Source organism: Centruroides sculpturatus, unplaced genomic scaffold (assembly GCF_000671375.1).
Source record: "Centruroides sculpturatus isolate CEXI.00-Female unplaced genomic scaffold, Cexi_2.0 scaffold2523, whole genome shotgun sequence".
NCBI lineage: Eukaryota > Metazoa > Arthropoda > Arachnida > Scorpiones > Buthidae > Centruroides > Centruroides sculpturatus.
Genome location: NW_019386627.1, coordinates 14,308 through 29,209, shown reverse-complemented (window position 1 = coordinate 29,209; position 14,902 = coordinate 14,308). Strand labels below are relative to the sequence as shown.

Sequence of the window (14,902 nt, the reverse complement as noted above, 5' to 3'; positions counted from 1 at the left end):
TATGGTTTAATATCTTCCCTGTACATCACGTTAAATATTTCTAAGCCTTCTCTATCTTTTGTATTAATTCACATCATGATATTTAATGTATATTGATATAATACTTTTTGTTTTGGATTTAAATCATCTAAACTTTTATTAGTCTCAAGAGTAAATTGAAATTAACTTTTAAAGACATTTCAAAATAATGTTTTCTTTTCATTTAAGCATTTTATGAATAGTTTTTGTTAAAGTAATAAGATATATATTTTTAGATATATTTTTTGTCATATTTTTTAATAATTAAATATAAAAATAATAATTAAAAATTGATTAATTATATAGAAAATGACTATGAATGAAGAAACAGTATTTCAGAATGAAATTAGTGAAGAAGATAATCAAGGTGATCGTGTGTTAGAAAGATGGGCTCCTGTTGGTGCTTGCGAATTAGACTCTCTCTCAAATTATTGTGATTATGAGTGAGTATAAAATTAAATGTAAAATTATAAATGATTAATAAAATTTAGCTTATTGTAATAGTTAAATAGTATTTGTAAGAGCATTTTATTTTTTACTGCTAAATTATTACTAATGAGCACAAACTTTTTAACAGTTTCTTTTCAAAACATAAAAATTTGTTTAATTAAAATTTATATAAAATATAAACGTTGAATAATCTAATCTTTAAGATATAATCCTGCAGTAATTTTGCATTAATCTTGCTATATTACTATTAATAATTAAATTGGGAGTTGCAGGCTTGAGTCCTGCTTTTGGCCAATTCTTTTCTTCCAGAATTCATTTCTAAATTAATTATTAAATAGTAACTTTATTATAATTATTAAATTTTATCAAGAGATGGCACGTAATGCCTAATTCTAGGCCATATTACATAGCATTTAATTATTAATAGTAGCATTAATATACCCCAATATAATCCTGAAATTGTTTGGCATTATATAAAATATGTTAGTGTTCTAAAGTATTGTGTGCCTGCTGAGTTTATATGAATCAGCAGGCACACAATATGTTAATAATGTAGGTGTAATCTATGATGGGTATGATGTATTAGTGATAAGTAGTGATAAATGTAGAAGGAAAATAAGAACTGCCAAGTCCAGTTTATTGTAATTTATTCTTTTCTGATAGCAATAACAATATGATTTGTGAAAATGTAGAAACCTGTTTTGAGAATATGTTTGAAGAAGAGCTAATAAACAAACAGTTTAGATAAAATATTCATGAAAACAAGATACAAATACATTGGTGTATATGTTTTAATCATTAATATTTGTGACATCACTTTTGGCTTTAATAACGTTCTGAATTTGCTCTGGCATGCTGTCAGTCAGGCTTCAAATAACATCATAACTAATGTTATAGTGCCATGTATGAACAGCATTTTCTACTGGCTCTCATTCTTTTGAATGCTGTGCTTTTTGAACTTCAAGAGTCATGAGATACATACATTTTCAATTGGGTTGAGATTACATTCTTTTGCATCTGGAAGAGCAAAATGTTGATAATTATTTATATTTTAAAGGAATTGAATATCATTAAAACTAGAAATGTCCACTTATCTGTCTAGACATGTGGCAGAGAGTTGGAAAATCCAAATGTATCTCTTATTTCAAATCGGTATGACAATTTTATACCAATTTGAATTTATCGTGCTGTCCATGAAACAAAGCCTTCAAATGTCATTGTAAGTGATTGCACTCCAAGTTATTACTGAAGAAGAATACTTTTTGGACTGACTAGGCATTCTGAATAATACTTTTTCATCCACTTTGCAACAAGTTGTCTACCAGTTAGAGTTGGTCACTGGATAATTAAAAATGGCTCTTATCTGAAAATATGATGTTATCATTGTTCCATTGTCAAGTTGCAATGCATTTTGACCCATTCCAATCTTGCTTTTTTCGTTTTCTTTGTTGTTAATAGTTTCTTCTTGGTCTTATATGCAAAAATTCCTGTTTTACAGAATCTCTTCTGAACAACAGACTTGTAACCACTCCTGTTGATGCTTTCTTCTTCATTGTCAATTTTGAGGCATTTCTATGTCTATAAAAGCACTTTAAAGCAATATAAATATAATTCAATATAAAAGCACTTATAAAGTCATTTAACATATTCTATTTTGAATTTTGTTTGTTTTTGAAGAAGTTATTCTTTAATAATGAAAATATTTGAATTGTTTTAGTAATGATTTTTAAATCCTGTTTATTGTTATCAATATAAATTATTGAATTTTACAAACTTACTAATTTAAAATTGTAAAACATATTGTAGTATTTAAATAAATATATAAAATATATCAAATATATTTTCTAAAATTGTTAGAATGTAATAAATTTTAATATTTTAATAGAAAGAAAATTATATTTATATCACTTTCTTTTATTTTTAGAAATTATGATGAAAGAGAGAGACTTCAAAAATTAGAAGAGGAACAAGATCAATTAAATTCTTCATTAATTGCATTAACAACACATTTTGCTCAGGTTCAATTTCGCCTAAAACAAATAGTCGACGCGACTCCGCAAGAAAAAGAAGTAAAATTTTACCATATTTTTAGATTTTGTAATATTAAAAAGATTTTATTGAAATTAAATTACTTTTGTAGACACTTTTGAAAGATCTGGAAGAATTTGCATTTAGTGGTATTCCTGATATCAGAGACTATAAGACTGGTGTACAATTAACCCAAGCTGTGGTAATTAAAACATTTATTAATTTTTTATAAGATGTAACAAAAAGTCATTACGAAATTAGTTATTCAAATAATAACATAAAATTGCTAGTGTAAAAATAAAAATTTTTAATTTTAATGATTAGTTTTACAAATATTACTTAATCTTCAAATTTTCATTTTAAGGAAATAAGATTCTTTGCTTTATTTTTAAGTATCTAATTTTTCTAAGAACACAAAAGGAATATGTTAAAGTATGGAAGACCTAGTGAGTACAGCATTTTAATAAATTTGATAAGTTACATATATATATTATTGGTGCAGCTTTAAAAAGTCTAGGATCAGCATTTAATTATATAATGCTGTTATAAAGAACTTTGAATATAAAGAGCTTCAAAAATAGAATTAGTGTACCTAACTTATTTTAAAACAATTTCAATAATGGACAGTTAAAAAAAGAAAGATTAAATTATTAATATTTATTATTTTTCCTCCTCCTTCAAGAACTTCATTATATTAGATACAGCTAAAACATCTTTTCCATCAGAGAAAAATAATTAAAACAAAATATTCTTTAATAACAAAATATAGTTTTAATATTTAAATAATGCTGCATTATTTCAACTATTGATTCAATATTCTTCACTATGTGAACAGTAAATAGTTTGTTATTTATACACAGAAAATCAAAATGGATATTTTCAATAACCAGGTCTTTAAAAATTCTATTCAACTTTTTCAAAATTTATAAATTGAATTCTTTCATACATAATTCATTTATGGTTTTAAATGGTTATTGATGATGACTCAAAATAAAGATGAGATAATTCTAAGTGTTCAAGGACTTTTAGCAACTATTATTAATGTTTTTAAAATGTCAAAAGTTACTTCTGTTCTTGGATAATTACAAAATTGATCTATCTTATTATCTCACTTTAACCTGAAATTAATTAGATTAATTAGTTGAAGTTAAAAACATTTATTGCACAACTAATTAATTTAATAAGTTTTCTATATCGTTTGTTCATTTGTTTATGCTGCATCAGAAATGACAATAACTTTTTACTTTTATTTCGCTTCTACTTTTGATAAAATTATGTATTTTAAAATAACTGTTATTATAAATAAATGTGATTCAGCTTGTATTTATAACTGCATTACAGCAAGATATGAAGACAATCAAAATTAAACAATTCTCATGCTAGCAAACTTCATTGTGGACCAAATCCATTTATAATAAGAAATTGTAATTGATAATGTATCTTAATATGAAGGTTCTTTGTATTAATAAATCAATCATTCAAATATTGTGTAATTTTAATAATATACAGAGTTTTTTCTATAACAATAGTTCATTCATAAATATTTAAATCTAATATATCTTTTAATAGGCCTTCTACAGATAAGTTATATATGAATTATAAAGGCATTGCATTTGAACAGAAGATTGTATTTGACATGCTTTTATGATTTAGGTTTATTTCTTCTAAAGAAGACCAGTTTATAGAAAAGAATTTTAAAAAGCTGTCTACTAGGTGACTAGAAAAAATCCACAAAAAAAAATCTTGGGTTCTAGCTAACAGCCAATAATTTAATTATGCTGCATGTACTATAATTTGAAAGTGTTGAATGCAGTAGAACTTTCTAAAATCTTTTTGTACATTTTATTTTCTGCTTCTTTCAAAATGGAAGCAAAAGATGATTCTTTTTGCCTAAGAATGTACAACATTTAAATATTAATTAAAACATTAGGAGAAAGTTTATTATAAACCAATTTGTGAATGAAGAAATTTCAAAAAAAGATTATATATTGCATTCATCAATGTTTCAAGAGTGGCTTACTACCACAGAGAGGAAAGTGGTAGAAAAGTGAAAATCCTAATGAAAGCCAAGTTGGGAGGATTGAAGAGGACCTTTGAAAACAGTGACAAGGTTTCAATTCAATCTATAGTCTGAAACTGAAAATTTCACATACTTGGCTTCACATGGTTTTGAAAACAAAAACACATTAAATGTCAAAATAAGCAGGTAGTGCCAGACAGAATGGATATACAAAAATCACTGGCAAAGATGAAATATGGAAGATTATTGTGAAAGTTCTCTGAAAAGTTCTTCATTTCTGATGATGAATTTTACTTCACCCTTTTTTATTTGACAATCAATGGTAATGGTTGATTTTATGCCAGTGAAATCTTTAGACTTGACAATGTAAAATTTTCCAAGAAAAATAAATTTGAGGGAAAGTTTTGGTTTAAATTGCAATGGGGCTGAAAGGATTGTACCATGCCTTAATCAGAAAATCAAGTTTGCTTCCAATACGCAGTGATATTTAAATGAATGTATACAATGTTGCCTGATTCCTTACATTTAAAGTACTCTCAAGCAGATTGTCTTCTAGCCAGATGAAGCAAGTTCCCACTATGCCAAAACCATGCTGAATTACCTTGAAAAGAAGGACAACCCGCAAATGTGCTAGAAATTAGACCAGTTGAGAATTTTTGGGTAATTCTCAAGGCAGCCATTTCTGAAAGGGATAGAATGCAAAAAAAACAGATCTATCTCATAAAGTAGTCTGAAAAATTTGAATCAAAGTCTTGTACAGAAACTTACACTGCACACCCAAAGTTAAAGGACTTGTACAATTACAAAAATAAAAGATAATGTAAGCCTTTCATCACTTTTCAAATGACTATTTAGTTCATAGCATTTTTTTTCCAGGGTAAAAACTGTTACACAAACTTATGTGGATTTTTCTAGAAACTTTTATACTTAATATATACTGTCTTTATTTGCATTAAATTTCAATTGATTTACACTGGTTTATAATATAAATCAGTTAATTTAGATTATTAATTATTTTAAACATAAAACTATACTATTTTTTAAAATTCTAATTATCATATTTGAAATCAGTTTAATAAATTGTTTAAAATATTAATTGCAGACTGAACAGGAGCATGAACAGAAATTAGCCCAACAAAGAATTAAGCAAAAAGAATTAATATGTAAACTGAAAAATCAATTAGAAGACTTGGAACAGTATGCATATGAGGTAATATAACTGTAGATTATTTCATCACATATTATGAACCAATTATGGTGTGTAGATGAGGAAAACAAAAAACTTTACACATCTACACCCATAATTGGTTCAGAATATGTGATTAACTATATGGTGTGGTGAGTGGTTGTGTAGATTATTTATTTAAACATTTTACCTAAAATTTATTTTGTGATTTTATAATAGAATTAAATACAATAGGTGCCCACACTTATCAGGAAAAATAGAAATGGCCAGGAAGTTTCTTATTGACCATGATTTTTTTTATTTTAAAATAAATTGTTTAAATTGAATTGTTAAATGTATTCTAATTGTAATAAATCTATACTACTATATAAAGAGACAACGTATTTTTCGTTTGTGACCACTAACCGTGAAAACTACTGAACCAATCGTTACCAAATTTTAACTGTAGCATCTTTATGACCCCCGGAATGTTTACCACTAATCAAACCTGCAGATTTTTTGTTAAACATTCATATAAATTAAAAGATATCATCTAGGGTTAAGGCTTTTATGTCCAACAGATGGCGCTACGAGTATGACGCCCTAAGTTTGCTTTTCTGTGAGGATGAACTAAAGCAGATCATCTTCTATCTATCTATATAAATAAAAATGTAATGTTCATTTGTTCCTACCAATTCCTTTGAAATTTTCACACAATTCGAATACGCACGTATTTTTATTCCCCCCACTGGGGGGAGATGAACAGGATTAAGGCTTACCGTAAAGAACTCTGCTTCTATTTCTACTATTTTAGATGTGGTTTTTTTGCATTTTTGATTGCATTTTAATAGGGTATGTCAACAGAATATACACTAAAAAGGGATTTTTCAATATTCCCCCCGTGGGGGGAGAGACAGAATTAAGGCTTACCTTGAAGAACTTGGCTTCTATTATACTATTTTAGATGCAGGTTTTTGCGTTTTTGATTGCGTTTTAATAGGGTACGCCAAGAGAATGTACACTAAGAAGAAATGTTTCGAAAAATTTTCCCCCACACGGGGGAAGTGTTATACATTTATAATAGATACATTTTGAGCCACAACAACATGTGGTGGGGTCTGCTAGTCTTACATGTTTATATAAAAAGAGCACAAATTATTTTATAACTACTTTAAGGAAATTTTATCATCTTTATATTGATTATTGAAGCATTAGTGAAGCTTCTTCTATGAGGCTTACAGTATTGTATTCATTCTCAAAATCCATTTGATAGATTTTGATTAAACTTTGTCATTTTCCATTAATTGCAATGCGGAATCCAAAAATGCAATAAAAAATGGGGGTCCATGACTTTGTTTTCAAGATACAGTGTTGTTTCACAAGCGCATTACAAAGTGATATTGCACAAATCACACAACAAAGTCACGCTATGTTTCACAATTGCTAGCCCATCTTGTATGAGGTTATAGAATTGAGTTTGTTTTCAAAATTTAATGTATTCATTTTGATAAAACTTTGCCATTTTCCATTACATTTCTGGATTCCTCATCTCAATTAATGTGAATTGATTTAAACATAAAAATCCAGCAACGAATTGCTTAACTTTCATGGCAACATTTAAAATTCTGGTGGCACTATCTGTTACGATATTTCATTTAAAAAACTGTTTACATTTTTAATGTTATAAAATGGCAAAAAGCTTAATTTTGAAAGTAGGGATGTGTTTTATAAAAAATTGTAAATGCTAATAACGGGTAAAATCATTAAGTCTGACTCTACTCGAGATACAACACATGACCATCCTTTATCTCCCCACTCCGTTGACCTTAAACCATCAAAATTTAATAGCATCACACCCATTACTTAACTATGGTTAAAAATAAGTTTAATAACACACCTAAAAATGTTTCAATAAAGTTTAGTAAATATGAAGATTAAGCTATAAAACCAAAACATGGCGACAGTCTTAAATGCTATTGTCTGAAAGAAATGCCAACAATATATGGTTGATGGTACAATTTTTTTTTTGTCCTAGCTTTCCTATCAGTTTTCATTAAAGTAAACCTGACAAAAGGCACAAAACAAATTGAAAATTTCAATATTGTAAAATCCATGGGTAATTTGAGATTACACATATGCTTGCTTGAATAAGAAAATATCAAATAATGGAGTTTGCACTTAAAAATTGTAAAATTTTGTACAGATGATTTCCTGAATTCTAGAACTGTGTTAGAGTGACACCAGAAACCATGTTGTATGAGGGATATCCCCAATTTTCCAGCATATTAGAGAAAAACCATGTTGTAGATGTGCCTTGTTGTACAAGGGATACCTGTACTAGTGTTTAAAAGTCGAATGCATTTTTATAAATATAAAAAATTAACTTATTGTTTACAATGACTAATAAATATTGCATATTTGAGAGATTACTGTTTTAAAATATTTAAATGCACAAATTGTTTTACTGTTTCAATAGTAGTAAATATCATATGCATAGGACTAGGCTTAAATAATATCATCAGATCCATTGGTTTTGGAATGTGCTTAATTACAAGGAACAATCCACTTTGTCAGGTGATTGAGTATATACATTTGTATTGGCAATGAAAATTCCTGTAGGTAAACATTAAGGTGTACTCTGTGTTTTTTGTTTTTACTTAAAAAAACAATGCTATCAGCATGGTGTTGTCTTTGAATCATTGTTCGATATATAGACTTAATAAAAAATTTTATCTCTTGCATAAATTATTATCCAATTGCAATTTAGCAAAATCATAAACTTAGTCAAGTGATGGTTCAATTTGTAAACAAAAGTTTATTGTGTTTCATTTTTAATGGATGTAACATGCTAAAAATAGAATTCAGCTGATTAGTGCTATCTTAAAAAAACAACTATTATTTTATTTATTTGTCGAAACTGTGTCTTCTTCTTCTTCTTGTTTAATTCTTCTTCTTCATTATAATAATACACAAAGAAAAAAATTGGTACAAAAGAAAATTTAAGGAAAGCTACGAAATTACTACAGACAAAAATAATATTAACAAGAATCTAAGCATAGAAATTCATAAAAGCTGGTTACAACTATTAATTAAAATAGAATTTTTATGCAGTCGCAGGTGAGGCTGTGTGTGGCATTCTGGGAGTGAGACATTGCGAGGCATGCGTGGGAGGCCGTCAAGTCGGAAGGGAAGGGGAGTGGGAAGACATAGTGCTGAAGGTGCCTGACAGATGTCCACAAGATACAACATATCTATGTAACAGACTGAAGAGGGGCGAAAGCTTGAAACATGTATCTATATGGATTAAAAGTTGACGATGAAATTATTTGCCAAGTGTCAATAAATTCACCAAGTAGTGACATTGAACCAAACAAAACAACTATTATATTTTTGTTTTTAATGTGATTCTCCAGAAACTATTACTACACAAGCAATGAGTGATTTAAAAGCAATTAAATGAACTTATATACATAAAAATTTACTAGTTTATATCTTTCTTATTTTAACTATTGTTGTTTTACATATATAACTAATAATTTATTTGTTTGTGATTACAATTTTAATTGTGGCTATTATTATTTAACTTTCTAAAAATTTGTGTATGCTTTATTTGAAATTCTTTTAATATCTTTACTGTGAATGTAACTTTTATTGGCTATTTTAGTGTGACACTTCTAAAAATACAGCTGAAAGAAATGACAAGTAGACAAATTAGTAAAATTGTAATTTAATGCAAGCCAAGGAAAGGTGAAATACTTCACTACAAATGTACTGGAAGTTGTCACCATTCTGTTCAATGCATGTTTTGCATCTCATCAATAAATTATGGAAAATATGTTGGAAGTTTATCTGATGTAATTTCTCATATGACATTTTTGATCTTTATTTGTAGTTTTTTTGTTTTGTTTTGGTGTTACGTTTATATACCAATTTTTTTCAGGCATTCACACAAATAAGTCACATTTACAGAGTCAAAAGAATGAAATGGCCACAACATCTTTGATTCTCTGTGTTAACTAATCACTGCATTCAGATAAACTTTTTAGACACCATCTGGTAGTAGCTTTTACAACAATTAGGTATTTGAGATGGCTTTCATTATTAATTTTGTTTGTGTGTTTTGATTGGACTAGAACATAAATGTAACAAAATCATAACAACAAAACAAATCTTCAGTTTGATGAATAGTTGGAAGAAGGTATGTCCGAAATTTCAGAATGTGTGTTAAATCTAAATACAAGCAGTTTTCAACTTTTGGACAACTTGTTCTTTTTACATGTTTTGATAAAATTTTTTTATGTTTTTCTGTTTAATCTATACTTTTAACATTTAAAATGTTAAATCTTGTAACCATATTGAATGCAAAAAAGTAAAATTTCCCTTAAGAGAGTATTTATGAATTTTTTGAGGTCTTTGAAAATGGTACTCCTTTTATAACATGCAGTTTTATTAGTGATTTTCAGAATTCAGATTTTATTCACATTTTTAGGAACACATTATGACTGAAATTTGTGAACCACATATGCTATGTTTTGAGACACAGCACTACATATATTTAAGTGAACAACTACAAATTTCACCATATATATTAGATATCTGGACAGTATAGATTACAATAAATAAATCACCTATAACAATAATAAATGAATAACAATTTTAAAATGCGTTTAATTACAGAATTGGTCATTATTTTACTTATTTTAATACAGTTTAAATTGTTTAGTTTGGTTTTAAATTCTGAAATAAAATTATATATTTTAGACATTTTATCCAATTGATAAAATATATATAAGAGGTTTTACATTTAAGGAATTTTTTTTTTCATTTCATAATCATCAGTTTTTAATTTTAGACTGGAGAAGCTGGAATGCCTCAAAGTATGATTTTGGAAAGACAGTCAGTTATAATTGAACAGTTGAGAGGAAAATTACCAATAGATTTTGAAATCGGGGATCAAATGAGTCCTGAAGAGTTACGAATGCAAGTTGATAAAGCAATTAGACAGGTAAAATTGATTTTAATAGTATTTAATAGTAGTATTTAAGGATAATTGAAGAATATACCAGTACATAAAGAACTTAAAATGTATTTAAGAATAATTTTTTGGATGAACAGAAGATTTTGGATTTTCAATTTATTTACTGAATATCAACTTTATAAGAAACTGTGTGTATTTTTTATAATTTCGAAGATTCAGTTAAATGTCTTATTTAGTTTATAACAAAATAAATTAAATTTTGTTTGATTGAGTTGATATAATTGAAATTTGTACTGAACGGTGCTGGTGATAGGTTTAATTTATTTAAATTATTAATATTTCATAATTAAGAATTTTAACATCATACTAATAATACTAACATTTAATAATTCTAATCTCGAACTATTTTCTTACTAACACCTGTAAAGTTGGTTAATCCTGTAAAAATGAAAGAACAGTTAGTAGCTCAATTGAAGACACAGATATCTGATCTAGAAAGATTTATTGAATTTCTTCAAGGTAGGTTCTAATGTAATTAAGAGCCTTAATTTTAATGCTGTATTGAATCAAAATATTAATGTGATAATTATATTTTAAGAAACTTTAAAGTTACATGTAGCATTTTCTTAATTGATATAGTTCTAAAAAGATCAGAATGAGTTTATTAAAACTCAATAAAAAAATCGAATAGAAACAATTTACAAATACTTTGGCTTCTTTTAAAAACTTTTATACCTATACTAATGGCATATTTTTGAAAAATTACTAGTAACTTAAGTAATAAATTTTGGACAATATTGGAAAAAAAGCAAATAATTATATGTTCTATAAATGTTTAATTTTATACATTTTTTGAATAATATGGAATACGAAAAAGAAACAAGATAACTTTATGTTAGTTAACAATTTCATTGAATAAGATAGAAATTAGTAATATTTTCAAAATTTGTTTTATAGTGAATTAATATTTTTAATATATTCTCTTGAAATAAAATGTATTTGTAGCATAATAAAACATAGGCACATATCTCATAAAGCAACATGATTGAGGGAAATAGTATAGCTTGTTTTATCATATAACTAAATGAAATAATAATTTTTAATTAAATCAAATGATATCAAAGTTGATATTCAAATCTAAATTCATTTTTCCTTTAAAATGTATATCACAAAACTCATTTATCACAATAAATTAGTTGTGTACTAATTTATTTACTCAAATATAAATTAAATTAGATGAAACCTTAGCACAAATTTTACTAATTATACATTAATAATACATCAGTATTAATTGCCTGATTGAATGAAAAGACCACATTAATCGTTGGGCTAAAATTTTGCTAATTATTTAGCCAAGTTCTAGTTTAATAGTTAATCTGGTCTTATCATTTGATCATTAGAATAATTTAGATTTGATTGTCTTTATGTATCTATAAAGTTTTTGATAACTTATTAAGTATTCAAAAATTTCATTTAAAGTTAATAATTTTATGATAAAGATACAATGATCAGTTATACCTAAATGATGATCATAAAGAAAAGATTTTTAACAAAGATTTATGAAAAACTTGATTTTTTTTTAATATTTTAAATATGGTACTAACAATTAAGTTAAAGAAATCAAAATGTTAGAACAGAAATGTTTTCCAGTTTAAAAATTAATCCAGCATAAATTTTTAGTAAACAACTTGTAGAACTTAGCTACAATTAAAAAAATAGAACATAGAATTATCAGTCAACATCAGAATTTTAAAATGAAGCCTGTTTATTATTGTAATTTTTAAATAAAAAGTTACTACTTTAAATAAAAAGTTAGTGCAATTAATGTTTCAATTTAAAAATTTCTCTGTAGAGTATTTAAGATGAAGTTTATGGTTTGATTTTCTTATAATTAAAAAAGGAAACCTCAAGTTTCAGTTTTTAGAATTATAAATTTTCAAATAATGGAAAATAATATATATTCTTTGTATAAGATTATTTATTAAACAAAATAAATTTTAATAGAAATTTTTTTCTTTATAACAAAAAAACTTGCAAGTAAACTGAGAGACTAAAGTATTCCTGAATTACTTATTTTTTTGTTTAAAAAAATTTCTAAAAATTGAAATTTTAAAAGATTAGTCTTAAACTCTATTTTTGTAAACTTCCATTAAACAGTTCACAAAAAGTTAAGAAAGATGTTTTAAGTAATTAGTTTTTCTATTCTAGGCAAAACAAATGATGAAGGTCAACATTGTACTTGTAACTGTCCTGTTCATAATGTAAGTATTAAAGTTATTTCAAATATTACACTAGAGCGTCGATTATCCGAATCAATTGGGGACTGGGGTTGTTCGGAAAATCGATATTTTGGATAACTGATTATGTACGAAAAAATATATTAACCTATCGCATGTTGAAATTTTTCTCTGTTGCGTGTCTCTTTGCGTTGAAGTTTTGTCGATGTTAAGCCTAACGAAGACTATTGTATCGTTAAAAATTATTTTTTTATTTTGTACGAACAAAATAAATACATTGAAAAATATAAAAACAATAAGAAATTATACTTCAGAAGTTAATTTAGTATCAAAAACGTAAAATATTTGAGTAGCCCAAGACATAGCCAAAGATTGCAGTGCCACAGCACTGGCGAAAATTTAAATTTGTCGACTGGAATTCTTTTGGATAATTGACGTTTCGGATAATCGACACTCCACTGTATATTCTGTGACAGTAAAACTAAAAGTTAAACACAAAATTTCATTTTACTTTTATTTGGTAATATGTTTATGTTAAATATAAGTTTAATATGTTAACTGCCAACTTATTATTAATAAAATCACTCTCCTGATGCCATCATGCTTTTTTATGTTTTACTTTGTATTTTATTATGTAAATTTTTCCATTTTTTTAAAAATAAATATTCTGTTCTGTGATGCTACAATTATTTTTAATTCTTAATCCAGGCACCCACTATTCATTATTCACATTTATTTTTTTTATGAGTATGTTCGTATTAGATGTTGTATCCAGACTACATTTTATGATATAACTCATAGGAGGCAGTGTCCTAAAAGAAACCATCACATACAAGTTAACTTGTAATTGGCAGTCAATGTGTTAAATTGAAATTTATTACAAATTTTTGGTTTTGTGAACTTTTTATAGGAACTTACTAGAAGTTTATATAGGAATTATCTATCATTCCTAACAACATTTTACTATAAATTATTTTAATTATATATTAAATTGTCATAATTATTGAATTTTAATTATGTAGTTGTTAATATAAATTGAATAAGAATCTAGAATTTTTTGTTTTACAAGTCTTACTTAACCAATTGTAATTTAACACTTAAACTTTTAATTTTAAGAGCAGAGTCCTATTTAGTTGATCATGCTTACATCCGTATCTACAGCTTTGCTCACTGTTTAAAAATATAAATTATATATATTTTTTAATCAGAACAACAAAGACAANACGTAATGCCTAATTCTAGGCCATATTACATAGCATTTAATTATTAATAGTAGCATTAATATACCCCAATATAATCCTGAAATTGTTTGGCATTATATAAAATATGTTAGTGTTCTAAAGTATTGTGTGCCTGCTGAGTTTATATGAATCAGCAGGCACACAATATGTTAATAATGTAGGTGTAATCTATGATGGGTATGATGTATTAGTGATAAGTAGTGATAAATGTAGAAGGAAAATAAGAACTGCCAAGTCCAGTTTATTGTAATTTATTCTTTTCTGATAGCAATAACAATATGATTTGTGAAAATGTAGAAACCTGTTTTGAGAATATGTTTGAAGAAGAGCTAATAAACAAACAGTTTAGATAAAATATTCATGAAAACAAGATACAAATACATTGGTGTATATGTTTTAATCATTAATATTTGTGACATCACTTTTGGCTTTAATAACGTTCTGAATTTGCTCTGGCATGCTGTCAGTCAGGCTTCAAATAACATCATAACTAATGTTATAGTGCCATGTATGAACAGCATTTTCTACTGGCTCTCATTCTTTTGAATGCTGTGCTTTTTGAACTTCAAGAGTCATGAGATACATACATTTTCAATTGGGTTGAGATTACATTCTTTTGCATCTGGAAGAGCAAAATGTTGATAATTATTTATATTTTAAGGTATTAACTACTTTGTCGAACCTGCGGAAGGATCATTACCGATGGGGGAGGCCTCGCGTCTCTTGACCCCGAAACAACTGAACGGATAATTATTTATATTTTAA

At 26.5% G+C, this 14,902-nt stretch overlaps 1 protein-coding gene across 2 annotated transcripts; it reads left to right on the top strand.

The window, feature by feature from the left end:
• The first annotated feature begins 312 nt into the window (after positions 1–312).
• LOC111615441 (RUN domain-containing protein 1-like) lies at positions 313–13,038 on the top strand. Of its 2 annotated transcripts, XM_023356850.1 has the most exons (7): positions 313–461; positions 2,393–2,537; positions 2,609–2,698; positions 5,619–5,726; positions 10,534–10,686; positions 11,088–11,178; positions 12,868–13,038. In XM_023356850.1, exons 1-7 carry the CDS (start codon positions 328–330, stop codon positions 13,014–13,016), a joined length of 870 nt encoding a protein of 289 aa, XP_023212618.1. In that variant the 5' UTR covers positions 313–327; the 3' UTR covers positions 13,017–13,038. The 2 variants fall into 2 exon arrangements, with proteins under 2 accessions (XP_023212618.1, XP_023212619.1); XM_023356851.1 differs by lacking the exon at positions 11,088–11,178.
• The last annotated feature ends 1,864 nt before the right edge of the window (positions 13,039–14,902 follow it).